This window comes from Pyxicephalus adspersus, chromosome 11 (genome assembly GCF_032062135.1).
Source record: "Pyxicephalus adspersus chromosome 11, UCB_Pads_2.0, whole genome shotgun sequence".
In the NCBI taxonomy this organism is placed as follows: domain Eukaryota; kingdom Metazoa; phylum Chordata; class Amphibia; order Anura; family Pyxicephalidae; genus Pyxicephalus; species Pyxicephalus adspersus.
The window spans coordinates 2,800,528-2,819,991 of NC_092868.1; the positions used below are offsets into that span (position 1 = coordinate 2,800,528).

A 19,464-nucleotide genomic window follows, 5' to 3' on the forward strand; every position below is an offset into this window, starting at 1 on the left:
GGAGGGCAGATTTAGCGAAGGGAGAGGCCGGAGGGCAGATTTAGCGAAGGGAGAGGCTGGAGGGCAGATTTAGCGAAGGGAGAGGCTGGAGGGCAGATTTAGCGAAGNGAGAGGCTGGAGGGCAGATTTAGCGAAGGGAGAGGCTGGAGGGCAGATTTAATGAAGGGAAAGTCAGGGGATGAATTTATTGTTGGGAAAGGCTGGAGGGCAGCTTAATTAAATAAAGGCATAATTATTAAAGGGGAGGCTGGAGAGAAGATTTAATGAATGGGATGTTGGAGAGCAGATTTATTGAAGGGAGGCTGGAGGGCAGATTTAGTGAAGGGAAAGCCAGGCAGTGAATTTATTGTTGAGGGAAGTTTAATTAATTAAGGGCAGAATTATTAAATGGGGGCTGGGGGCAGTTTAAAAAGAGGGGTCTGGGGAGCAGATTTAATGAATGGGATGCTGGAGAGCAGATTTATTGAAGGGAGGCTGGAGGGCAGTTTTGATAAAAGGGAGGGTAGAGTAAGATTTATTGAGGAGGAGGCAAATTTAAGGAAGGGGAGGCTAGATAACAATATTTATAAAGGGGAAGCTAGAGGCCAATTTAATAAGAGGGGGTTGGAGAACAGATTTAATGAAAATGAAGCTGGAGGGCAGATTTACTAAAGGGGAGGCTAGAGGACAGTTTAATGAACGGGGGGCTGAAGGGCAGATTTGATGAAGATATGAGATTGTTGGGCAAATTTACCTTTTTTCTTTTTGTATAAAAATTACATTTCTGCGTTCTGAGCTTTTCAGGTGAACTTCCTGGTCCTGGTTTACATTTCCCCCATATGTGTTTAATTTTATTTATCATTTTGCTGCAGGGCCATTTATGCTGACTTTTTGCAGAACATTTCCTGATCTGATGTTTTTTTTTATCTTTCCATGATACAAAACACTAAAACAATTCCGTTTTTGTTATTACAATGATATAGATAACAAAATGTCAGTTTTTACAGTTTTATATTTATCTTTGTGACAATCAGATAGGAAGCAAGTTTTTTTTCCGAGGGTACTGCGGGGGTTATTGTTTCCTGATTCTACTGCAGACATTTTATTATTATGATTAATAAATAGGATTTATATAACGCCAACATATTACGCAGCGCTGTACATTAAATAGGGGTTGCAAATGACAGACAGATACAGACAGTGACACAGGAGGAGGAGAGGACCCTGCCCCGAAGAGCTTACAATCAAGGAGGTGGGGGAAGTATCACACAATAGGAGGGGGATATGGAATGGTGGGAAGTAGTAATGGTTTAGGAGACAGAAGAAGACGGGTAGGTGAGGTTGAAGCGTTGGGTTTTGAGGGCTCTTTAAAATGAGCAGAAAGTAGGAGCAAGCCGCATAGGACGAGGAGACCATTCCAGAGAGTCGGGGCAGCTCTAGAGAAGTCTTGGAGCCGTGCGTGTGATGAGGTTATGATTGAGGAAGTCATTGGAGGAGTAAAGAGAGTGGATGGGGGGTATTTTTCTATCAGGACAGAGAGGTAAATTGGACAAGAACTGTGGGGGGATTTGAAGGCAAAGCACAGGAGATATATTTGATTCTCTGGTGAAATGGAAGCCAATGAATAAAACTACAAAGACCTTTATTCTACCTTCATTGAACTGACACCTGCATGCTATTGCAGAATAATATCCAACACACAGAAAAAAGTGAAATATTGTATAAATAATGGGCCATTAATTTGTCTGAAATTTGCTGACCGATGGCCATATCTCTCTACAGATAATAAAACAATGGCTCGTTCTGCCACCTATAGCCAATTGAATCATTTATAAATACGGCCTGTATTCAGTCCATTAAACCTGAACAATCATTCTTCATTTTAATTCTCTTCTTTTTATTTATTCTACTATAATATTTTTTACCCTTTTAAATCCAGAAAAGCACTGGAATATTGTTTTTCGTGCTGGGTGAGGTAATTGGCAGTTAGTGGTACAGTAAGCTGAGATCCCTGGCAAATGATTATTACAATTATTGGTTTGAGAAAATAATGTTTTCCTGGTAGGCAGAAAAATAACAGTGCTACCGGATTCTCTGAGTATTCAGGAATCTAAAAAACATAATGAGATCTGAAGGCATCTATTTATAAAACCGGGAATGGTGGGAATCAATTACTGCCATTGAAACACAAAGACCTGGAACATTCCTACAAGGGAATGTTCAAGGGAATGTCAGATTCCCTGTTTTATAAATAGAACACTTAGTAGTATGAATTGCTTTTTTGCACAATTTTTGCAAACGTTGATTGTTTTGCATCTCATTGACCATTTCTAACCATAATCAGTATACAGATCCTATAAGGATATTCTGAGATTCGTGAATCCCGGTGTCATGAAGCTCTTTGTTGGATTGCCATAGAATATATTCCCAGAGATAACCTTGTCTGACCAGAGACCTTAGGGGTGATTATTTTTTAGCTAACGGCATACAATAAGGAAGGGGAGAAAAGAAAACACAAACAATGTTTGCTCTGTAGAAGATCCGTGCACTGTATGGGGAATTCATTTTATGAAATGAAGGATTACAGGGGAATCTGGTTCATCAACATTGTGCTGGAAGATTAGGGCTCTTTTTTTTCCCCTGGGTAGGAAAGATTCTTTACTGTCATCAAGTTGTTAGAAGCTGCGAGTGTTTTCCAAGGTGGTGGTGAGTTCTCATACCTTAGATCAGGATTCCTCCAGAGTAATATACTGTGATCTGTGGATATAGTCATTATAGAAGGGCTTCCCAAATGATTTGAAAGTTATTTCAAGGGTTTCCCCACGGTAAGACAATGTCCTAGAGGTAGAGATGAGCCGATTTCTAAAAACCTGTTTCCTGATTCCATTTATATGTATGTAATAATTACCATATTCATGTTTTCAGAATCCTTGTACCATAATTAAACCACTGCACTCTCCCCATCTTGGTTCCTTAGTAGATTGTAGGTAATCCTAACAGCCTGGTCCAGGATCCACTTTGGAAAGTTAATGAGCAGCAGAATAGTAATGAGATCAACACTTTGCCAACTTCTTCTATCAGAGTAAGAATTGTGAAACGCTGGAGAGAGAGTTTTCTTTCAGTTTTTCTTCTCCTTCTCTAAGTGGGCCTGGTTTATTAAAGCTTTCCAAAACTGGAGAAGATAGGCTATCAGGGAAGAACCTGGGTGATCCACCAAACCTGAAATGGATCTGGTCCAGGATTGAAAACATATTTTAATCAGTAACAAAGCACTTCTAAGAAATCCATTCTAGGTTTTCTGGATTACCCAGGTTCAGCCATGATAGTCTATATTCTTCAGTCCTGGAGAGCTTTAATAAATTAGACCTGTTGTGCTCTGCTTGAAGGATATCAGAAAAAAGATTAAGGTCACTTTCTGGTAAAAGGTTTGTGATCATCACACATACCTATATGGCTAAAGGACCTTTTTGGACCTGTTTAGACCTTTTCTCGTATCATCATCATTGGTGGATTTATGTTTGGTAGATTTGAGATGCACCCTGGATCATGGCCCTGGTCCTTCAAAGATTTTCCCCAGATCTGTGAAGGTACAGCTACTACCGGAAGACCAGACTTGACCTTTCCAAGCCAGTTAGGTGCTTTCAGTGTGTCTGGCAGCTGGCTTGGTCAACTTGGAACTAGCAAAAAAGTGAAAGGTGCTCATGGGCAGAGCTTATACACAGAACAATACAAACGGTCATTGCCACACTGTCAAGCCAGCCAATAAAAAACCCAACTTAGTTGATGGGCTCCTAATCTTTGGCACATGTTGGGAAGATTGGGCTTATCTCAGGAGAAGACTCTGACACTCGTGAGATTTGGCACTATGGTGTTTGTCAGGTGGTGCCATGGAGGGTTTGCAGCTCAGACTTGGGTTTCTGCTCTTAGAGATGTAGGGGGTTGGGTCGGATAAGTGATAATCTGAGAAGACCTTGTTCTGCCAAAGCTATGGCCTTTTAATAGGCATGAGTTGGGCATAGAACCAAGAGAACATTTAAAGCCATCTTCAGTGCTGACATGACCCCCAGCTTGTTAAAACAATTGCAACTATAGGTTGAAGCAATATTGCCAGATCATGTGTGGAGCCAAACTTTTACTATCTGAGTTCCCATAATGACAGAGGGTGAGAGTTCCCTGACCTCGTCTAAAAGTGATGATAGCTTACCCCTAATAAGTTTAGCAAAATGAAAAGAGGGAAAAAGAGTTTATGCTGACAATCTGACAATTCATTCTACTGCCTCCACTAACTGTGGTGCTCTACTTCACAAAAATTCTTTCCAAATGGTTCCACACAACCAAGACACACTTAAACTTGATCTGTGTATTTACTGGTTCTCCCCATCCGCTGAGAAATCCTAACTGGTGAAACGCATCGGGTCAAGGATCCAGCTCTATCTCTTTTGCATTTTTCCTTCAATTTACTTGTAGCCAACCTCTGTTTAGTACTATGTACTATGTGCTACTGACATCACATGAAAAAAGTGGTCAAAAGGACTTGCATGAATATTATGTTTGTTTATCATGTAATTAGTTGATTATACAGAATGTATGTACAACCATTCATAATATTACAAAAATATACAGATTTAAAAACCCTACTTTCCTTTTTCCTTTTCATTTTGCATTTTGTTCCCAACTATGGAGGACATACCTGGAGGCTTACCTGGAGAAAGTTCCTTCTTCCTTACAGATGTAGCAAGTCCCTAGAAGTCCAGGCATGAACAGGTTCTGTCACTTGCACCTGTGCAACATCTCCAAAATCCACCCTACCTGAGACCACCAAACTCCTTGTACACGCTCTTATCTCTCGTCTGGACTACTGTAACCTCCTCCTCTCTGGTATTCCACTAACCCGACTCTCTCCTCTACAATCTATTATGAATGCTGCAGCCAGACGTATCCATCCTTCCTACCTACTTACCCACCTATCTACCCCATACACAGCCTTCCCACCTGCCTACCTCCCCCATACACAACCTTCCCATCACTCCTCTTCTGCTGCCCCCACTCTCTGGAATGGAATGGAAAATACCCCCCATCCACTCTCTTCGCTCCTGCAATGACCTACTAATGGCTTCCCCACTCATAACCTCATCACACGCACGGCTCCAAGACTTTTCTAGAGCTGCCCGATTCTCTTGAATAGTCTTCCTCGTCCTATTCGGCTTGCTCCTACTTTTTGTTTATTAAAATAGCCCTCAGAACCCAACGCTTCCACCTCACCTACCCGTCTTCGTCTGTCTCCTAAACCCTCACTACTTCCCAACATACCATGTTTTTATATGGTATCCAAAAAAGCCCCTCTTTTCTTTTTGTATGTTTTTTTTATTAGGCTGGCTTAAAACTAAGAATTATATATCAGAGAATAATTTAGCCACCCTTCTTTCTTTTCCTTAAACAAACTGACAAACAACTAGAGAGTCTCGCTGACAAAAATAAAAAATATTCTGTCTTAGGAAACTTATTTCCCATCAATCAATAACATGCAAAAATTTCTTCTATGCAATAAAACCAATTGAGGGAATAGATCTTCAATAGACGAAGACCAACTATCCAAATGTTATCCATAATTCCCGATGCATTTCGCAGATGAAACCGCTTTCATAATGGAACGGAGAATGGTGTATCACCAAAAAGCTAATAAAAGACATAAATATTCCAAGTCAAACAATAATTTAAAAACTATCATATACAATTGTAGTATTTACACTTCCTATAGTTTAAGCATGAGCCCAGATATACAACACCATAGCCTAGGTGTCAGCAGCATTGGATTCAGGCCTTATCAGATCGCTCCACATCATACCAGGTCCAAAGAAATGATCCAAAATGAACTCAATAGCTAGTCCCAGGATGGTAGGAGCAAAAAGAAATCCTTTCCTGGCTTGTATCCTGATGCTGCGTCCACATCTAATGTTGACCGGTAAAACCAATGCAGCTGTCGTATCTAAAGATTAAGGATATTTATTCTTGGGTTTAGTTGCATGAAAAAGTTTTATTGCATGGGTTTTGTATACCAAGGACAGTGGCTCAGTGGTTAGGACTCTGGTCTTTGCAGCACTGGGTCCCAGGTTCTAATCTCAACCAGGACTCTATCCGCATGGAGTTTGCAGGTTCTCCCCGCATTTGTGTGGGTTTTCCTCAGGGTACCCCGGTTTCCTCCCACAAAAATTTGCAGTTAGGTAAATGAATGCAACAACCCAATGCAGACTGTGAAGCTCATTATATCATTTCTCAAGTCTTTGTATATATTATCATTATATCACCTTTTACAAAATCTCATATATCTCTAATTGTACGGTGTAAATAGTTTCCTTTGACAGGTGCAAGTAAAAGCCATTTGTCATAACTTCCTGGTCCTTACCATGGACAGACCGGAGGGACTGGTTTGTCACGCTGGGCATGGTTTCCATGGACGGGAAAGTATAAGTACAGAAGCAAAGGGCATGGACTTCAGATGGGGAAGGCGGCTAGAGGTAAGATGATTCTACGTCTCAAATACTTTTCTTCTGCAGCCAAAAGCAATCATATTTGGAGAAGTCTTGATTTTTCTGTAGCCACGGGGTTGGAGTCTCGGAGGTTTCTCTATATATTGCCTGCATGTCTCTTTATATATTTATTTATCCTTTAAAAAAAGAATTCTTGAAATACCCAGATGGAAAAAGGGAAAATTTAGGCACATGTTTCTTTAAGAAATGTGAACGCATTCCCCTGCAGTCACCATGTTTTATCATCCATTGGAAGTTAATCCTTTTGCAGCAGTAAAGAAGTCAGGGTCAGATGCCGACAAATACAAATTATTAATTAATAGATATTAATACATTATAAAGTTAATTACAGAACAGCTGCAGTGCAAAGAATGATTTAAAATTGAAATTCTCTGCTCTGCACATAATATCAAATATAAGATTGAGCCCCCACTGACTCACAATTAGAAATCCATTGGATCCAATCTGGTATGCGTGCAGGAATAATGAGTTTTATGTATTTGAAAATGACTTAATGGGGAATGCGCAGCAAATGTTTTACTAATGTTCTTTAATAAATATGTCAAATTAAAGTAAAAACTTGACATATACATCAGGATGGATTCATTACCTATTTGTTGCATTTAGCTTGCATTGAGGTGTATTAAACCTGCATGGATTTGCATCTATTTTTTACGACTTTATATTGTGCTAATGTATTAACATCAGGAACCAAAATACATTATTGTTCCCTATCATTCATTGTATTCAAATGGCGCTCAATACGATGGTTGGTTTGCCATCAAGATCTTTAAGGGCCCATTCATACATCATAAGGTGAGCTGCATTGGGCTGCATTGTTCAGGTGAGACCCAATGCAAGATTGGGCTGAAATCCATGGGCTTGTAGCAATGGGGTATAGTAATAAAACAGGGATTCAGACATTCCCTCTAACATTCCTTGCTTGGATTTCCCAGGTCCATGTGTTTCAATGACAGTAATTGATTACCGCCAAGGAACGTGTGAAGGAATGTCATATTCCCTGTTTTATAAATAGACTCAAGCCTTTTGCTTTTTATTGCATTGGGTCTCACCTGAGCAATGCAACCAAATGCAGCTCACGGTACGTGGTGTAAATGGGCCCTTAAAGATTTTCATGACAAACCAACCATTGTATCAAGAGATATTTTTGTGGTTTTATTATTATTTGCACATTTTAATTTTATTGTGGTAATTATTTAAATATCTATGCCATTTAAAAGAATGAATCAAACAAAGCTTAACTAATACAACACTAATGTTAGTACAAACATGGTGTCATGGACCGATGCAAAGATCCTGTCGAAATCAAAGATGAATGAAATGGAATAATTCTGAGTTGGATCAGTTAGATGGAGAAATTTGGGTGGCTTTGGCAGTTCCAAAAACTTTTAAACTTTTTTTATTAGCAAGGTAGTAAAGATACATATAGCATGGAACAAAAATGTACATCTGGGTACAGTTGTAAGTAACATTATTACAAAGAAACACCAATGCAATGAATGGATGCTAGAAACACCAATACCTGTTTTCTTATTTTCTTTCATGTTGTGTATACTGTATACATGACTTCCTAAAGAGAGGGGAGGGAAGGCAATATTAAAACCAGGAAACCTAATGCAGCTAAACTGTATTAATACTGGACAGATGGCGGCATAACTTTACTTTTTATTGAGCTGCACTATGTCAATGACAAGTGTAATAGGGCTCAGCCAATCCAGCTCCTGGTCAATACCAGCTGTCATTGATCAACAGCCTACTATACCTGTTAATGACCAGCCGATGACAGGTAAACCATGTCAGGTTGCATTACTCAAATTTTGAGTTCCAATTAAAGGTCGAAATAGCTCCGAACCAAACTGGAATTGTATATTATTGGATTGGATATTAAATTATATATATATATTAAATATTAAATTGGATTTATATATCCAGAATTGGGAAGGAAGAAGTAATTATAGAAATGGGAGAGAAGTAGAAGAGTCACTTCGATACCATTGAGTAACAGCCAACTTAAGGTAAAATCAAACCGCCAACACTGCAGCATAAATGGGCACATATGCCATGCTTGGTTCACGGGGGGTTCAGCAAACATTCCCTGAGACTTTCAGGACCTCGTGTTCAAGTTAATTCCCACTGAAGTCATAACTGCCATTGGGAGGGACAAAGTAGGTATAGAAGCAGGAAGAAGTGGGAGAAAAGTAGAAGAAGATTTACATCATAATAACATTCAGTATAAGTCATTGTTAGTCAAACAACCAAACTGCTTTGCATGCAAAAACCAAAAACCCCAAAACAAAACACATGTGCTTGTTGGGTACATGAGAGGGTTCAGACAACACTTGTTAAGGTTTTCCAAACCTAGTGATTAAATAAACCCCATTGAAGTCAGGTTTGTTATTGGTAGGGATGCTACAAAAGCTGGAAATGGAGTAGAAGAATCATAACATCGATAACATCGACTAAAAGCCATCATAAGTCAAGTAAAACCGCCAACATTGCTTTAGAGGCAAAAAGAAAAAATCATTTGGGTATATGTGCAAGGAAGGTTAAGGGAACATTTTTTGAGGTTTTCCGAACCTGGTGTTTAGGTTACACCAAACTGAAGTCACAATTGCCATTGGGAGGAACGAAGCAGATGCAGGAGGAAGCGGGAGAGAAGTAAAACAGCCGACATTGCTTTGGAGGCAAAATAAAAGTATGGGTACACGTGCCCGTTTTTTAGCTCATGGGGGGCTTAGAGAACATTCCTTGAGGTTTTTTTCGAACCTGGTATTCAAGGAAAACCTCATTGAAGTCAAATGCAACCAGAATATCAAGTATTGTATTATTGATATATCCTCACATTTCTCCTTCTGAGATAAGATGCTGAGAGGGCCAAGAACTTCTGATTTCTCCTGTTGTGGGGATTGCTGGAGAACTCAGTGTTACTGTACTTGCAGGATTTTTAGAACTTATAGCAGGCCGGGTCTGGGTAAAGTTTGTATGTAGAGTTGTCCTCATCATTACGACTTTCTGCTGTCACTGAGGCTCTCTTAGCCTAATTTATTAAAGCTCTCCAAGGCTGGAGAGAATACACTTTCATCAGTGAAGCTGGGTGATCCAGCAAACCTGGAATGGATCTGGTCCAGGATTCAAAACATTTACTAGCAAATAGCAAATTACGTTGATGAAATTAATTCCAGGTTTGCTTTATTACCCATCTTCATTGATGAAAGTGTATCCCCTCCAGCTTGCATTTTCACTATGCAAAAGCCTTCCATACCAAGTGAGCTGCTTCTTGCCCCCCATATTACTCATCCATGTGACAATCTGGGCCAATCAGCCCCCAGAAAGCCATGGCAACTCCATTCACATAATAGTAGAGGAAAGAACCAAATCACCAATCTGGCGATCAGGTATCCTATGGACTTTTTGGAAACCAATAACTCTCCTCAAGAGCTAAGCTCCTTTTTTATTGGCTTATACTGGTACTTCTTCACATTGACCTGATTTATTAAAGCTCTCCAAGGCTGGAGAGAATACACTTTCATCAGTGAAGCTGGGTGATCCAGCAAACCTGGAATGAATCTGGTCCAGGATTCAAATAGCAAATTACGTTGATGAACTTAATTCCAGGTTTGTTGGATTACCCATCTTCATTGATGAAAGTGTATCCCCTCCAGCTTCGGAGAGGTTTAATAAATGAGGGCCATTGTACTAGAATATATATTACAGCAGCAGTGAAGTGGGCAATCTGGACATAAAATAATCTTCTAGTTTACCTGCATCGCTTTCTGTGTCAATGGGGCCGTTATTTTTTTATTGTGTCATTTATTGTCACAACCAATTTGCATCACTACTGTAAGGGCAACAAGATACAATACACAATTTAGTGTGTGTGTATTTATAGTCACACAGCTTGTACAGTTCATAAGGGGATTTTATTTCCCTATTGTGTTATCATTGTGATCAAAAAATGAAAGACCCCGCAAAGCTGTGAATTGAAGGTTTTGGGTCTTTCTGTGGTCTCCTTCCAGTGCTGTACACATTTCCTCCCTATGTAATCAGCACAAGGTTCCTCATGGTCTTGCCATTTTGGTGGATTTGGCTGCAGTATCTGGGACCAGCTCAAACCATCTGAATCTTTTCCCCCATTGGCTTTGAATTTGGGACATTCGCAGTGTAGGATTTATAGACAAGTTCCTGAACCGAGGCAGTGTCTTGCACTGCTTACCTTTAACCTGTACATTATGTATTCTTCACTCCTTTGCTGCTCGATTCCAGGTTTGCACAAACATTTTCTTGACTTGGCCAACGGAGAAATTGCATTTTCACTATGCAAAAGCTATCCATACCCAGTGAGCTGCTTCTTGCCCCCATATTACTCATCCATGTGACAATCTGGGCCAATCGGCCCCCAGAAAGCCATGGCAACTCTATCCATCACATAATAGTAGAGGAAAGAACCAAATCACCAATCTGGCGATCAGGTATCCTATAGACTTTTTGGAAACCAATAACTCTCCCCAAGAGCTAAGCTCTTTTTTATTGGCTTATACTGGTACTTCTTCACATTGGCCTGATTTATTAAAGCTCTTCAAAGCTGGAGAGGATACACTTTCATCGGTGAAGCTGGGTGATCCATCAAACCTGGAATAGATCTAGTCCAGGATTCAAAACCTTTGCTAGAAAATAGCAAATGACTTAGAAATAAATGATTCCAGGTTTGCTGGATCACCCAGCTTCACTGATAAAAGTGTATCCTCTCCAGCCTTGGAGACCTTTATTAAATCAGGGCCATTAAATCTGCAGGGTCACATTTTCTTTCTTTTTGAATAGACAAGTGTGTATTTATATATTCAAATGAAACAACAACTTGAAATTTATCAATGTATCTTTACCCAAAAAATGTTGAGAATTTTGAGTATTACCACAAGGTATGAATAACTTTTCCTCCACCATGGCCGATGGCAACCCATGCTAGGGGCTGTTTACAGAAGACAGGTGATGGAATCCGGTCCATCCTGACATACATAGCAGGATTGTCAAGTTTCAAGTAGACCTGACATGTAATGTCTAGGACCTGAAGGCATCGTTATAACATTCTACCATCAATATGAGAAAAAGTCAAATGATATCATTCATATCAGACTCAGGTGAAGGATCTTTCTAATGAGGTAGAAAGTCTCATATGTTGGATGACTCATTCATAAAGAACGTATTGGACGGAGCCCATTTCACACTCTATTGCACCAACCCAAAACGAGTAAACAATTTATGGCCATAAAAAGGGCCTCCATGGAGATAATGGCCATCAGCCCGAGTTTTATGTGGTTACACTTTTACCGTGTAAGTGTCAGACTCAAAGGAATTCCTCCGTATTTGTGCTGGGACTTAAAATAAATCAGTCAAGTTGAAACATTAACAAAGAACAAAGATGGAAACAAAGAATAAAGAAATGTCTGTTTTAAACTTTTTTCTAATTCTTCTTTAGAAGTTTCCTTCAAAGACCTTGACGCTGTATAGAAATATCGAATGCAATATTTCAACCTGGGCAGACTGTCACGGTGGGGATTTACTGAGGGGTGGGGTGTTTGAGCATTTCTTATGTATTTTTGTCACCCAATATATTTGAAGGAGAATTTCTTTTAAGGTGAAAAAAAATATAGCTGTGAACTCCTCTAATATCAATACAGAAATTATATTATACATAACAAATATTACATATATCACATATTATGTTATACTGAACATTCATCTGTCTACGGTGTATAACATCTCTCTGCCTATCATCTTTTATTTCTTTTATTTTCCCTTTTCTTTTTTTAACTATTTATGTTTTCTGTGAGAGTTCAGACTATTGAATACCCTTTTATATTGCTTTTTCCTTTTTTCTTGTTTTTAATTTACTTCTTTCCTTTCTCTTTTTTTCTTTTCTATTTTTTTACTGCCTTTCTGTCTTTCTTTTCTCCTATAAGTTCACTTTTACTTTTTTATTGTTTCTTCAAATTCTTACTTTCTTTTTTTTTATTTTTCCCATTCTTTCTGCCCATTATTCTGAATACTTTTTTCTTTTTAAACTATTTATGTTTTCGCTGAGAATTCAGACTATTAAATAATCTTTTCTGGATGGCTTTCCTCCTGTTATATCACTTTTTACTCTTTCCTTTTTATTTCTTTTATCTCTTTTCTTTTTTTACTTCCTTTCTATCTTTTCTACTGTTATTTCACTTTTACTTTCTTTTTTTAATGTTTCTTCAAATTATTTTTTTCTCTCTTTCTTTCTTTTTATGTTTTCCCCTTCTTCCCCCCTTCTTTCTTTCTTTCTTTCTTTCCCTTTCTTTTTCACTTTTTATTTGTTTTCTTATTCTTTCTCTTTTTATTCTTTTCCTTTTTTCATATATTATCACTATCTTTTTACTATTTTTTATTTTCTTTTTTTCGCTCTCTCTCAGCTGTATTATTTTGAGCACTTTTTTCTTTTTAAGCTATTTATGTTTCTCTTTCTTCCTCCTGATTATTGAATATACTTTTTCTGGATTATTTTATTCCTATTAAATTCTTTTTTATTCTTTATTTTTATTTTTTTTTCCTTTCTTATTTTTTCTTTTTCTCTCTCTCTCTCTCTCAAACTTTTGGTGGCCTTGTCATTATTATTTGAGACCAGCTCAAACCATCTGAATTCTATCTCTCTTGACTTTATTGTGGTTTGGATTTTTTTAAATGGTTTGGTTCCTTTAAATGCCCTCAGAACCGCACTGAGGCAGCACTACGTATCCTTAGCCTGTATTTTATATATAATTCTCTTCTTTCTGCTCCATTCCATTTTCTTTGGGTTTTTCTGTTCCTTCTCTTTCTTTTCTATGCTCTCCCAGGTTTAAGTTTCTATTTCCTTGTATGCTATACATTTTGCATTATTATTCCAAACACTTTTGTCTTCTTGAGCTATTTATGTTTTCTGTAAGAATTCTGACTATTGAATATACTTTTTCTGGATCACCTATTTCATTTTCCTTCCAATTCCATTGAATACTTGTACTTACCTGTCTGATTTCCTCATTCTTTACATCGTGGACCAGTAAATAATCCCAAAAATATGAGAGTTCCTTTTAAAGTGGAGAACACAAACAACTCATGCATTGAATCTGCTGCATGCTGGCAGGGGACAGGCTTTCCGCTCAGGCTGTGGCTGCTTTCCACATGAAACGTTTCACACCTTTTGTGTTAATGCAACTGGAATGTTATTAGTAGTAATGATCAAATTTGCTAAAGTCGGAATCATCTCAAAGTTTAATGAAATAATTGAAACTTTGAACATGCAAAGGTAAAATTATTGAGAAAGATTTAATATTGTCCAGTAGAATTACACAAAAAATCTGAGCCCTTTACTAATTGCAACCATTGGGATGAAGGCCCATTGTGAATGTATATAGCTGGCAGCATTCCTATTGGTTGTGGCTGCCAGGAGTATACCCGCCCATGAAAACCACCAATCAGTGGTGACCCTGCCCACTGTAAACTTTCATAACCGGCTTGCAGATTTTTGGGCTGATATATTAATTGATACAAATCCAAAAAACATAATAGTTGGACTTAATAATGTCCTATGTACACATATTGTATGGTGATAGTTTTTTTTCTGTTTGGAGTAACGTGTTTTAATTTTTTTTCAGAGATGGGGTCACCTAACGTCCTGAGCTGCCTGTTCTTACTATGTCTTGGATATAGTGAGTATAATATTCCTATAATATATTTTTATATAACTCTTACAATGCAGTAATTAATGGAATACTGGATTGTATGTGTATACTAAGCAATTATTGTAAGAGTAATCTAAACATATTTTTCACACTATTTTATTCCATTCTATATATTGAATTTTTTATCCCATACATTACATTGTGCAACGTCATGAGAAAGGATAGCCCTTAAAAATTGTTTTTTCCTCAAAAAATCATGATAACATTTATCTTGCCAATAGACTTTCATTAAAAGTGGGACTGTAACTCAATTTTCCCCCAGCAGTCGTTCATCAAGAATGTTGATTGTACTTCCTCAACTACACACGACCACTAGAGGGGGCAACTCTAACCTATCATATTTCATCCAGATCTCACTGGCTGGAGTTTATTATGGCAACAAATGTAAACCAACCAGATTTATCAGTCTTTTTCACCTAAAAGAATAGTGAAGTGCATATCTTTTGCTGGGGTATTTTCCACTACACTTTGTTTGCACAGGAGGTGTTGCTAGAACATAAAATATTGTATCTGTAAGGATCTTAGAATGCTTGAAGTGCCATTGGGCTTAAGAATTGTCAATTCATTTGCACTAGACATTCCTGGAGCGCTGTACAAACTAAAGAGGAAATACAACATGATAGATAAGCAAACACAGAAACACAAAAAGTCCATTCTATCAGTGCTGAAGCTACAGATTTTATGAGCCCCATTAAAATTTTGCATGGGTCCCACCCTACTTGGCCACCTCCACTGGCACTTATCTTATTTATGATATCAGCTTTATTGTAATATAAGTGCAGGGCAGTAAAAGAAACATTGTCGGGTGGGAACTGGACCTAGCCCGCCTAAGGGCAAAGGCCTAATTGCAACTAGTTTTGCAGCCCTATTTCTAATGAAAATGAATTCAAGAGAAAGCCTACTTTTAGAATCAATTTGTATTAGTAAACAACCAAATATCTACTAATAATCTGTTCATATAGAACTTTGCTTAGCTATAACCCACTAGAAAGGTGTGCATTGTATATAAACTACATGGTCAAAAATGTAAAATATTTGAAAACATGGCTCCAAAAATTGGAGCTTTTTGAATATTCGTTTCGAAATCATGAATTTAGAATGGTAAGTTCTGGACTCCATGCCGGCTATTCAAGTTCCTCAACACCAAACTGGTCAAACCATAGATAGGCACAGAGGCATGGTCATGGTGGAACAGAAAAGAGTCTTCTTCAAACTTTTACCACAGGGTTGGACAACACAATTGTATAAAATTTCTTTGTATGATGGAGTTTTACCCATACGCCTTACTGGAGTCATCTAGAGCAGAGTTCCTCACCCAGGGCCCCTACAGAGGTTGCTGGGGTTTCCTTGAGCAATGAGCCATTTGTAAATCTCAGGTCAGTTTAAGTGACCTCAATGATCTTTTTGGCTATCTGTAAGGGTGACATTCTTTCCAATGGCCAGCAATGTAAGAGACATTCTTCCCACTGACAACCACACTAATGTATTATGAGCTATGTATATAGTAATTTTTTACTCTCTGATGACCTGAAAGCTCCTTCAAAGGTAGAGGGTTAATCAATTGGAAGTATCTTATCCTTTAAAAATGTTCGTCAAACTTCAGGCCTGGAAGGAACGCCATCTAAAAATTGTTTATCGTGCATTTGATCTTTAAAAAATAACTTAATTTATTTATAAACTTCATAGCTTTCTGCTCAGCCGGAGTTCCAGGAACAGAGTTCATAACGGCCTTCATGCAGAATCATGACAAAAACACCGGCGACCCTGACCTCAAACTCTTTATCACGGCTTTTTCTGATGCCACCACGGTCACAATTAGGGTCAACAAGTTGAAGTTTCGGAAAGATATTCGCCTAGATCAACTCCAAGATGCAACCATTGACCTTCCAAATACCATCCAAATATCAGGTTCTGGAGTGTCCTCTTACTCTGTAATTGTGACTTCTAACAACCCGATATCAGTCGTTTCCCAAAATTACAAGACGCAAAGCTTAGACAGCGCATCGCTTTACCCAGTGACGGTAAGAAATTTATTGACATCCATATGGCGAATCCAGATCGTCTAATAATGTTGGAGGGTCTTTAAATTCCTTCTTGCTATTGGTCCTTTGGGTGGTTCAGAATCCTATTCAGTGTTACGTTCGGAGAGAGGGAGAGGGGCTCCATGTTTTGCTAGGTGGATGCATGAGCCTTAGAAGGGCCAAGGCACAAGTGTCTTTTCTAGAGCCCTTGGGGGTGTGGGTGTTGTGCTGCAGACTGTTACCAGGTTGCTGTTCTTCAGCACACCAAGGTGGGCAGGAAAATGTGTGAAGTACCAAATCAGTAAGCAAGAAAGTAGTCAATAATAGCCGGGGTCAAGGCAGGCAGCAAACAGATGAGGGCAGAAACAGTACTTTGTGTGGATCTGTGCTTCCTCGATCTCTGCTGATGCTTTGTGAATGCTCAAGTCATCCATAGGCAGGTTTGACATGAAGAAGCAGAGCTGTGCCTCTACCAAGGTGGCCACATCCACAATGAAGAACAAGGCATAAAAATTCAGTAATGGGAAAACATCAGCTGCAGGGGCCCCAAAAATAATACTTGTCACTAGTCCATTAGCCAATTTTGGGGTACAGTCCCACAGTACTGACCCCCTACCAACCAACATCTTCATAAAATGTAGAAAGATCTTTTATGCCATAAATAACTATAATTAAGCTAATAAAACATAATTAGAATAAAAATGATAGTTAGATCCCCAGAATGTTCAAATATAATGTATTATATGTTCAAATGCCGTATGAAAATTGCTTTTTTCTCTTCATTGCAGGAATTAGGAAATGAGTATTATATTTTTACTCCTCTGGATAGCGCCTTCAAAGAGTTTGCCATAATTGCAAAAGAACCTACAAAAGTAACCATCTATCCTACTGGGTTACTGACCTACCAAGGAAAGAAATACAACAAAAACAGCAAGCTGTCAATTGAAATCGACCCATATGACGTGGTCCAGCTTCAAAGTGAAGATGACCTCAGTGGATCCAGGGTTGTAGCCACCAAACCCGTGGCGGTTCTGAGTGGTCATACATGCTCTTTAAAATTAACTAAATGTAACCATGTTTACGAACAACTGCAGCCAGTTTTATATTGGGGGACAACATTTTTTGTACCCCCAGTTTCTTTCCAGACAGAGTATGACTTAGTTTATGTAATGGCAGCCAACTTCAACACGGACATAACTTATCAAACTGGGTCAAAGCAAGAGAACCTGGAACTGGCTCCTGGAGAGGTGATAGAGATTGAATTAGATCCAAAAGCACCACTTTTTATCAATTCAACAGAAGGGATCCAAGTCATGTTCTATGGTACCGGGGGGCATAGCGGACATATAGACTTTGACACAGTTCTTATGACTGTCCCAGACGTGTGGTCTTTCTGTACCTCGTACAAAACCAGTGGGTTGGACGATTTTACCAACAAAGCCATTGTGGTTGCAAAAACTTCAGATTTGAAGGACTTAACGGTTGATAAAGCCTCCCTAGATAACATTGACTGGCAAAAAATTCCAGGAACTGAATACTCTTATGGGGAGTATCCCCTTTCAAGTAGCAATTCCTACATATTTGAAAGTAGCAAGAGTTCCTTTAGCTTAAGCACTTTTGGCATTGCAGAGCTCAATAGCTACGGTGAAACAGCTGTCTGTCTTGGAGGTAAGTGCCTTTCGGTGATCTTCAAAGTCAAGTACCATCTAGCCTTTTCCTCCTCAATTCAACTGTCCCTGGTTGTCCCTTGTTGTCCCTGGTCCACTATTATTTATCTTTATTGGGTTTCGGTTCTTTTACCTTGGGGGGTCCATGTCAGTGTTCTTAGTATTTGTTGATTCAGTGCTTTTTAATGGAAGAGCATTCAATTGAAGGGAAATTCTAAATACTTTGGAACCTACAAGTTGGAAAAGATTTGCTCAAGACTTTATTAGTGCCAATTCAAACATCAGGTTTTTATGAACTTTAAAAAATGTTTATTAGACCCTTCATGCACATAGTTTTGATCCCTTGCCTTTACTAAATTTCATAATTACCCCTACTGATGCCCTGTGTGCCATTTCCTAGGTTCCTCTCGGCCTTCATGTAGCCAACTCAAGTGCAGAAAAGGGGAAGTTTGTAAAATCAATAATGGAAAAGCTAAATGTGAAGGAAACTCCGAGGCCACATGCTGGGCATGGGGAGACCCCCATTACCACACCTTTGATGGAAAGAATTATGACTTCCAGGGCACTTGCTCCTACACCATGTCCAAGACTTGTGGAAGCGATGCTGACCTCCCTTTCTTCAATATCGAAACCGTAAATGAAAATCGAGGTTCCTCTCTTGTGTCATACCTGAAGTCGGTGAACATCCAGGTCTATGATTATATTATTACAGGGCTCCGGTCTGAATTTGGCATAATAAGGGTAAGTGTCATGAATAGACTTGTTAAGAAAGAAATGTATTTAGAACAAACATTTTTAGCAACACTTCATGAGTATTTTTGCATTTACCCTTTTTTTTGATGGAATAAGAAAATATTAATAGCCCACTAGTTTACCTTTTCACTGTAGATGCAACAGCAAGTGGGTAGAAATTTTTTAGGAACAACAAACAGAGTTCTACTTTTAGGCAGATGCCATCAGAACTGATGTTCCCATTGATCTTCTCCCCATCTTGTTCTTGTGAGAACTGTAAGATTTTACATTTTCTATCACTTAAGAGCCCATTTCCAAATAAGTGGTGATCAGATGACACTTTGTTTTCCATTTTTCATTATATGATTGCCACTTTTATATCACAACATTTATAAAAGGTTGATCAGATCATATATGGTGATGATCCATGCTTTGATCGCCATAACGCATTACCAATAAAGCGATTGGAAACTCAAGTGGCATATGCTGTGGTTGGATCTATATTGACGCAAACACCATTGACATCAATTTTGGCCTATGGTTTTTGACAATATCAAAGTGGTAAAAACTATTTGGAGATCTGTATCTGTATTCATAGGTGTCCCCCATATGAATAAACACATCAGAAGATGAGAAAAGAGTCTGGTGGTGTTGTGTTTTTTATGGATTGTGGCATTTCCATATCCTCTTACGTTACGTTACATTACGTTTTTTTATGTAGGACTGGAAGCTAAATGTACTTCTTATAACTGATACAATCTGATTTTTCATTTCTTCA

The 19,464-nt window shown here is 38.5% G+C and overlaps 1 protein-coding gene across 1 annotated transcript in view; it reads left to right on the forward strand.

Moving 5' to 3' along the window:
• Window positions 1-19,464, forward strand: part of LOC140340613 (IgGFc-binding protein-like) — a gene marked incomplete at its 3' end in the record, with an annotated part of 37,830 nt that overhangs the window by 842 nt on the left and 17,524 nt on the right. The window contains 5 exon segments of the mRNA XM_072425919.1: window positions 6,329-6,494; window positions 14,180-14,233; window positions 15,953-16,287; window positions 17,076-17,955; window positions 18,355-18,695. Coding sequence (XP_072282020.1) covers window positions 6,476-6,494; window positions 14,180-14,233; window positions 15,953-16,287; window positions 17,076-17,955; window positions 18,355-18,695 — 1,629 coding nt within the window.